The sequence below is a fragment of the Morone saxatilis genome, unplaced genomic scaffold (assembly GCF_004916995.1).
Source record: "Morone saxatilis isolate NCDOM2014 unplaced genomic scaffold, NCSU_SB_2.0 Contig24, whole genome shotgun sequence".
NCBI classification, from domain to species: domain Eukaryota; kingdom Metazoa; phylum Chordata; class Actinopteri; family Moronidae; genus Morone; species Morone saxatilis.
Genome location: NW_023339807.1, coordinates 21,797,107 through 21,806,968, shown reverse-complemented (window position 1 = coordinate 21,806,968; position 9,862 = coordinate 21,797,107). Strand labels below are relative to the sequence as shown.

General features: G+C 37.7%; 1 protein-coding gene across 1 annotated transcript; it reads left to right on the top strand.

Moving 5' to 3' along the window:
* Positions 1-6,067: 6,067 nt before the first annotated feature.
* On the top strand, positions 6,068-9,600 carry LOC118336233 (the record flags this gene model as incomplete). Its single annotated transcript, XM_035672835.1, is given in 3 exon segments — positions 6,068-6,526; positions 6,764-7,033; positions 9,411-9,600. Coding segments are annotated over 3 exon segments (731 nt in total), but the record flags the coding sequence as incomplete, so codon positions are not given.
* Positions 9,601-9,862: the final 262 nt, after the last annotated feature.

The window sequence follows — 9,862 nt, the reverse complement described above, 5'->3', positions numbered from 1 at the left end:
ATTTTGTCCTCAAAGTTGATCTTACGACTTTGACCACAGACAAATTGTAAGACGACTGGGTCAGAGCATCTCCAAAACAAAGTTTTCTAAACAAGGAAATTAAGTTAAGTTCAATATATGCATTTTATATATGTATACATGTACATACAGTATGTATACGTACATTTCATGATTATATATATGTAATACACAGAATACTGTCTGATTATATATTAAGTCAGTTATTTGTACAGTAATGTCAGTCCAGTGGTTATTGCGGAGAAACCAAGGCAAATTCCTCATATGTGAAAACCTACTTGGCAATTTTTTGATTATAATTCAATTTGATTCTGATTCTGAATGGTTTGATGAGTAAAATTATGTGAATCATATGCTGTGCACTTCAGAGTCACCAGACCTACTGTACATGGACAGTGCTCTTCATCAAAACACCATATTACGAAATGCCTTCATTTTGTCTTTCTTAAGAATAGGAAGCCTGGCAATTTTGGGCTTAGAAAAATAAATGTTTTATTGACAAAGTTGATTCAACCAAGCTACAATTAAAACATGATTTAAATCCAAAAAGAATATAACCCACAATGACATGAAAAGACACCCATTTAGGTTTTATTACCAGACAGACAATACTACACTACCAAATGCAAAGAAACAGAATTATCTAAATTGTTGCACAGGCACGTGCCAAAGACCAAACAGAAATTGTAAAAGAAAAAAAAACTGTGACGTCAAAAAGGGGTTGGCTTCCTGTGATGCAGTGATAAGTAAAACCTCATTTCCAAATTTCTTTCACTCTATGAGAGATCAACATCATCAGAACATCCCCTGAGGTAATGGCATTTTTCCATCCACTACACATCATAGCACATATGACAACTGTTGATTTTCTTGTCTTCTTTAGAAATAATAATTAAAATAAAACTTTAGGTTTATCAGTACATTTGTGAATTTGTCATATTCAAATCACAGGTGAATGTTACAGAAAGATAAAGTCATCTGAATATTGGTGTATACTGGACTGATATATATATATATATATGAAAAGACATTCAAGAAAGAGACTATAAGACAAAATATTTGTATTCATATCCACAGGGCGATACTCCTATCCCTAGAGATATGAAGTGTCTGCAGCTCCTGTTTGTGTGTTGGTGCTCTAATATCCTGGTGGTGACCACCTGTGTCCGAGGTACTGCTCACTTGTCCAGACACATGCTTTGCTCTGAACTTATTCTGTGGGAAATGTTTAAGTAAGGCAGCTTGTGGCATAGCTCATCATGTGGCCTATATGTACATGATTAAAATCTCTTCTTTGTATGATTAATTGTGTACAGATTACTTTACTGTCATACATTCCAGTCATCAACCACAGTAGGATGTTCAAGGGAAGTTATAGAAATGTCAAGTAGTAAGTCATATCATCTTGTAATCCAATACATTTATTCATGTACTGTACTTAAAAAAAAAAAAAATCAAAGTACCTTGCAAGTACCTTGCTTGAGCACTTGCATTTTATAACTTTATACTTCTATTACAGTAAGTTTAAGAGAAATACATTTTTCAGTCCACCACATTTATCTGACAGTTGAAGTTGCTGGTTACTTTACAAATCAAGTGATTAAGTCCTTCAAAAAAACCCAACCCAAGTCTTGATTAATGGCCCTTTAGCAGCATTGAGCAGCATTTACCCTCTAAACTTTTCAGAAGGTTTTGTTTAAAATAACTGGTCATGGCTCACATAGTTTAATCATCCAATGTTTCATAATAAAGAAAAGATAACACAATCTTTCTAATATCAATATAAACAACTTATTTTTTCCTAGCCCACATATAATTGTGTGACTTTGTTAAATGTATTTTTGCATTATCATGAATTGCATCAAAATGTACATAACAATGATCTTTTCTTCCCACCTTTGTAGTTGATGGATATTCATGTGTGAGTGCCTATTGGAAAACAATTAGTTGTGTCATTAACATCACGGATAGTCCTGCAAAACAGTCCCACTACAGCCTGAATTTCACTGACTTAATAGGGTAATGGCACTTCTTTCAGAATTACATGATGTTGAAATTTTTGATTATTTGTACTTATTAAGTTTGTGTTTGTGCCAAAACATATGGTAATGTTCTGTCATTGTTTTTTGAATCTTTAGGAAATACAACTCTTCTTGCCTACTTGTGGTGATGAATCACAGTTACAGCTGTGTCTGTAGAGTCACTGAGAGTGGGTTTATGAGTGAAAGTACTTATAGCATAAGACTTTGTCATGAATCTGGCTGCTATCCTGTGACAGAACACTTTCAACCATCATCCAACAGTAAGTATTATTTAATTGTGATTCTTACTAACTGTGTGTGTCTGAGTGATTTTCATGTGTTGATGTTTGTTTTTCATACAATACATAAAATGACACATAACGTTTGAGAAATTGTGATATTTCCAAAGTACAGTATGTTTATTATTCAGGATAAACACTAAACAACAAATATTAGGTCATTTCTTTGCTAAATGTAGCCTATTGATGTAGATGTGATTCGATAAATGTCTGTCATCAGTGCAGCTGACACCCCCGCCTGCAGCTAAGGTCCAGCAAACACCAGAGACTTTCAACATTACTTGGACAAGTGGGTATGAAGAACATGTGTTCTTCGAAAATTTCTACCTTAACTACGAACTCCTACTTCAAAGATCTCAAAGCATGGAAAGCAAAGTAAGATCCACTGTTATACAGACATGCTTCGACAACACATTTTGCTATAGTAAGAAATAGCAATAATCTTTATTTGATTGTTTCAACCTTTTCTCAGACTTTTTCATCCAGGTCACATGAGATGTCAATTCAAAGATCGGTACTTAAACCAGATGCTACATATTGTATTAAAGTGAGATCTAAATCTGAAAACCGTGATTATGAAGGACATTGGAGTAAATGGAGTCCATCAACATGCTGGAAAAATGAAGCAGGAGAAGGTAAAGTCGCACTTTTTTCTTTAGCTCAAAGGCTGTTGTATACTGTATGAATGACATTGAGTCATTCAGAGTTTTAAAGATGATACAGATAATTCACCTAATACACTTCCTGTCATTTCTGTAGCATGACTCACTAATTCTGTATAATTTCATTATGATTTCTCAGTACAAGATAACATATTAGTCATTTTGGCCAAATCTGTTGGCTCTGTGTGCGTGACTGTTGGAGTCCTGCTGTTTGTGTTCTACAGCCCTGCTGCAAGGTAGTTCATTTATATTTTAAAATGTTGGCGAAAGGGGAGATTTCATATTGTCGTAATTGACGTAATCTGCCCTGGATAAGGGTTGCAAGCCTCAAAAGTCTAATGTCATTTGATCGTTGTGATCTTTCATGATTTGTACCACAGAATGAAGATAAAAACTCTGTCTCACACGCCATCGCCAGCCCCTTTCTTCCAACCTCTTTTTCAACAACATGGAGGCAATCTCCAGGTGAGGTGGTAATGCAATGTACTCTTATTCATTCTATGTCTTATTATATTATTTTAGGAAATCAGGCCAGCTCTGCTTTTCTGCAGTTTTTTCGTTAACAGCAGTTATCAGGTTCAGTCTATAAATCTGTTGTCAACAGTAATCATATTCAAGTCCTAAAGGATTTCATTTTGTTTAGTTTAATTTCAACTTTACTACAGTGGAAGTATTCTTGCAAAAATAGTGAACAGAAATACAAAAAAGGAGACAACATGATGTACAGTGCATAAGAAAGCACAACCCATTAGTACTCAATGGAGATCTCTGTTAGGTGTGTCTGGACTCCGAGGGTAATCTGGTGGCGAACAAGGTGCACAGGGCAGCCTATATGCGTGAGAGTAGTGGAATAAAAGGGAGACAATAAGCAGGATACATTATCAAGGTGTAACCAGAGTAGACAGGCTATATGGAGACAAATCGTGGACAATTGCTAAACACCAGTCATGTCAGTTTCAAAGTGAAAATGGCAACAAAATAATCTGCCAACACGTGGTGGAAACAAGATACAGAGATACATGCATACACACAACAACACGCATGATCCCCTCCAGGCTTATGACTTACAGAGATCCACTAAAGCACATTTTTAAGCTATTATATATTAGCTATCAACACAGACACTAACTAATTGACTAACTGTCTGTGTCAATATAAGACGAAAACAGAGATTGCCAACTAGCATCCTGGTTACCAAAAGAGTGGTGTAATAATCTGTAAGCGAATTATCAGCATGGTTAAACAAGATTCTACAGCCACGTCAACATCTAAGGTTCTGCACTGTGGTTCTTTGAGCTAAATGTTAACTTCAGCATGCTACAGTATAGTCAGTCTGTGTGATTCATTGTCTGGGGACGATGAATGTCTGTACAAAGTGTTCTGCCAGTTTATCAAGTAGATTTTGAGATATTTCATAAGTAACGTAAAACCTTTGATCTGCTTCTCCATAAACCAAATTTCATGGTAATCCATCATGTCGTGAAATATTTTAGTCCTGACCAAAGTGGTGGACTGACCGACTGACCAACATTGAAGTCATCCATTGTATGATGGGGGATTAACAACCGATTAGTAATTAGTTTTCATATAAGTTATGAGTAATGTGCCATATGAGTCATGCAACTTTGTCACACCTAATGAATATCAATGCTACTTAATTTTCAGAATTGGCTTTCTCCTCAAGGCAAATTTGTGCTAACATACAAAACTGAGGAAATCTTGACAACCGATGCTGTGATTATTGTGCCGAAACCCATTACGAAGGACCCAGACGAGAACCAGGACTTCCACAACCCTTCAGTAACACAACTGCCACTCACTCAGTGTCATACCTCCTATGTTGGTTTACCTGCGATACATGAGCCCTCCCTGCCTTCAACTATGGTCTGTCTAGGGGACATGCCTTACACTCAGCTCCCTTGCTCTGTCTTGGGGGTTGGCTTTGGAGAAGTAGAAGTTGCCTCCTCTCCACCTAAAGATGTCTTCAACATCAGTCATGCAGACTCTGGGTGCAGCTGTGAGGACCTGACCCAAAGCCCAGAGTGCAGTTTACCAAACAGTCCAGTTGATGACAGTCCACCACCATGTTACAGTAATGATTACTGCATTCTCAACAAAACAGCAGAGGGTTTTGCTCCTGTTTTAGTGTCCAAAGAAAGTAGCTTAAATATTCCATCTGATACTGCGCAAGAGGATAAGAGCTAGAAATAAGAAAATATCCTGATTCACATGACTTGTGATGCTGATCACAATGGCTGTATACTGCATTGCAGGAAATCATCGCAATTAGACTTAATGCTTGCATATTTACGTTGTATGTTATGTGTTCCAGATAGCACTTCCTATTTAGCCAGTACAGGTTTTGTGTGTTTTTATGCCTTTAATTTCCAACAGTATCTCTAAACTATTTGTAACTCATTAGCTCTCTTTTTATAAAACATTAGACAACACATTACCACATACCACATATGATAGGCTTACACTTGACACGTTTGCCATGTTGACCGCAGAATGTGATAATGTGTATGTCTATCAACTATGATTTATTTTTTTAAATGCATAATCAGAAGTTTTTTATTTCTCTGTTTGTTTTTTACCTTTGCTTTAAGTAATCTCTGAATTTCAAACTACAACAAAGTCAAAGAAGTTGCTTTGTAACTGTTTTATTAGCTGCAGAGAGATGCTTTTAGATATTTGATGGACCATCATAATTGGTGGTATTGATCAGTGCAATGGAAACTACTTATTGCCTGAGGCCAGTTGGCAGTGCTCCTAAAATAAATGCAATGGGTCAAATGCTTAAGATATAGGGTTATTTCCCCAAGGGGATCAATAAAAAACAATCCCAACAATGTTCCTCTCCTTGTTTCTCCATCATGCCATAGCTATACTCACTGCTCTACTAAAACAGGGAGTGGACATATGTTGAGTACTTGCACGTAGCATGGCCATCTTCTGCTGTAGGTCATGAACCAAACCCTGCAGGTCCACAACAATCCAGCAGTTGGCGGTAGTGCAGGTTTTTAGCCTGCCAACCTCAACGACACAACAGTAGAAGAAGAAGAGGTTCTCCTCTCTTTAATATCAGTGATTCTTTTTGTCTCCTTTGTGTTTTATTTGGCCTGAAGTGTGGAGACAGACACTAAACTGTGACTGCGGATCATTTCTCCAGAATACTTTTTGTGTCGTTGTGAGTGTGAGTGAAAACAAACAGTAACGAGCAAAGTCTGCAGCTCAGCGAGTGAATGGCTTACAATGAGTAATAATAATCAGAGTCACGACCTATGTGGGTTGCCCCCGAGTTTGCACAACGAGGACGAGGCTCTGGCCATAGAAAACGCCATCAGGGCGGCTATAAGCACGGTGCTGGGCGTGATGTGCAGCGCCTGCAGCCGCAGAGCGCAGGAGTACCAGAGGATGGTGGCGGACCGGGACAGAGAGATCCGGAGACTGGAGAGCAAGTTGGAGGAAAGTAAAAGTGAGCTGCAGAAGTTGCATGTGGAGGTCGGCAGGGGGCAGCCCGAGGGTGAGCTTTCCTCTTCGCTTACGACTCGTGAAAGGGTAATAAACTGTGTGAACAGCTCTGATACCGACATGAAAAACGAGTCTGAAATTAATCGTTGTGGTAACAGTACCATATTAAACGTATATGAGTTCACTGTCAAGAGATAAGAAGTGACAGGACGTCTCCTCTGCAGCGCAAACTAGTGTGTGGTCAGGAAGTTCACCCACTCATTTTTCTATTCATTTATCTGTTCATCAGGTCGAGTAGGTGCACCTACACACATTTCACCCAAGTGCTGTGACACAACGGTGGCCTTTCCCCACCAACATGCCCACACTGCTGAGAAACCCTTATGGGAAGATGAAAGAGCAGTTGGAGACCTGCCCTTTGGATGCATCGCCTCCCCGATCAAAGAGGAACCTTCTGACCTGGAGATTAAATGGGAAGTGTCTGACGGGGGGTTGTTGGACCAACAGGAGGTGCAGTGTGGAGCTGAATTTCAGCACAAAGAAAAAACTGCAAGCAAAGGTAAGCTCGGCCACTGCTGGTATCTTACAGTGTTAGTGGAGTGAGTAATACAAGTGATGAATAACTTTAACCTTTCTGCAAAGTCAAACCTGCAAAACACTGATGAGGCTGTTGAAAATACTTCTAAATGCAATAAATGCATAATCTAAAATCAGTTGATTTTGGGCATGATAGGTTGAGAATTAGCAGGTGGTACAACCTCTCTCCCACACAGCTACAGGTTTTAGTCACATGCGGTTGGTAAATTGGTAATTTTTCCCACAAGTAACCTGGGGAAAAAGATGAGGGGTCTCGGACTCTCGGTATGCTTCTAACAAAGTCAGATCTTATCAGAACATCTAGCAGCACCTGAAACTTCAACTTCATGGGGTTAAAAAAAAAACGTTTTTATCAGTCTGGGTTTGAATTTCTCTCTCAAGCTCACATTTTTTTCATTCTTCACACAATTACTTCCGCCACCTGCAACTTCTTCCGTCATGTTTACAAGCGAGTGTAACACCATGAAAGCCTTCAAGGAGAGAGGCTTTTCGCCCCGCCAGGTATGAACAGTTTTGCCATTAGACATATTTTTGTTTCAGACATAGTGAACCTTTGAATCCTTGGACGCTCAGGGGTGCCTTTCAGTGTGAAATCAGCAGAGTTCAGAAAGTGTTACTAAAAGAAAGAAACCAAATATGAAAGAGGTTGGAAAGCAAAAGTTTATTGCTGTGTCCCAATACCATACTTTGTCATATATATAGTATATACCACACTAAGATAGTATACTGTATATGCAGTTAGTATACTATTTAATACTTTATTATGAGTTTTGACACATTTAATTTTGGGATTTGTACCAATATCTAGAGAACAAGATTTGTAGGCTAGGGTGTCTCTGCAGCACTGCATTACTTATTATTATATTTATATATATTTATATTATAATGCTGTTTTGACCCACATTTTATCTTTATCAAAAAATGTCTTCTTCTGTAATTTTGATATTGCCCTTAATAATATTACTATATACTCCCAAACTGGTTTATAATTACTATGGAGTATGGATCTGAGATGCAGATCTGTGTATTTGTCTTTCTTAAAGCATGATGCTGACTGAAAAATGTTGATTTTGATGTTGATAAACTGTACTATCCTCCTTATAAATAGTGACTGAACAACAGTTTTAAGAGCTGTGATTCTTCACTTCACAAACACGAGGCTCTCTTTCTTTCTGATAAATCAGTCTGGCACGGCAGATAGATATAAATACTGCTACCCATCAGCCAGTCAGAAGTGTGAATCTGAGTAGTAGCAAATTAGTTAGCAGCAAAGTGTTGTTGTCCTTGAAGTCAAAATCCAAAAGCAGAATCATTTAAGCTGTGCATTGTATTTTACATTTTTTTCAACTGTGTAATATTTACCTTTTACATACTAATATTTTTTTTGCTGAAATGCACCTTGGTAGTTGTAGTTAACTGAGCTCAACCAACCTCAAAAGGACACCTTCACTGGCCATGTCCTTTAAATTATATGGGCCATTTTGGATGCAGCTTTTGGAATCTCTCACTTTGATAGCTTGAATACTTGTTTGGAGAGACTGTTTTTTATCACTTGGAATCAATGCGTGCCCAGCTGCCTACCTGATGAACATAATTTATTCCTTTGACATTTGCTAAGGAAATAAGAGGTAGGTTCAAAGCATTAACTAAAATGGCAAATCTTTGTATCAAATATCATCTAGCTTTGATACAAGACAGATTGTTTCCATGTTTACTGCATCTATAGAATATCAGAGTTAGCAAACCAACAAGTTCTCAACACTTGAGAAAAACATATTGTTATTTTATCCTGTTTAAAGTCTATGAATGATAGTGTTGCATGCTTTAAGTGGAAAATAGCTTTTTTTTCTACAACCACAAAATGCTCCAGATACCTTAGACAGTTTTGTTTTTTATTTTTTTAGCTTAATTTAGATTAATTCGGAAACCATTAAGACTGGTCTTTCCTATGTTGTCGAAGCCTGTTGTTTGGCAGCGGCCACTTTGGTAGTGTAACTTTCTTAGGTGAGTCAACTCAGCATTTTGGTGTTATATAAATGAAATAGAACTGAATTCATTTGGGCGAGCTTGGTCACGTCTGACTCCCACTGTGCCCTTTCAAGTAACTCTCTATGCTTTGAGAATGATGCGTTTGTGGAATTGGAACAACTTGACCTCATTCTGTTGAAAGAAATCAAAGATGTGTATTTTCACACCAGACTCATCAACCTACACACCAGAGTATGGGGTGGATTTCTATTTACTTGCTGCATAAAATTTGTTTGCAATACCCCTGAAACATAATGGTTCGTATCTGTAGCTATGTTTACATTTCACTGATAATCTATTTCTCCTTTTAGCCATGGATGACATTGCCACTCTTATTAAAGAAGCACTACCAATGCGTAACACACCAGCTACTCTGCAACCCATTTTGGATGTCCTCCAAGACCTTGGGGTGGATACGGTTGAAGATTTAAAGTTTGTCCAGATAGATGACCTAGCAGGCGTGCTCAAGCCCATTCAAGCAACAAAGCTTTTTGCACACTTCAAAAGTAAGTCAAGGCCAAATCTGTAATATGATTATAATGCCACCAGTAGCATTGTTGTATGGAGTTAGATCAGTCTCAATATTAATAAATGCAAACATAAAGATTCACAAATGTATTTTAGTATTTATATATTTAAATGACTTTACAAAATACATTTTCTATTTCAGTCAGACAACTCAGGTTTGAAATGTTTATTACAGCAGTATAGCATAGTTAGATTTTGGCATCTAGGCTCTGACATCATCACTCCCCGCAGATAT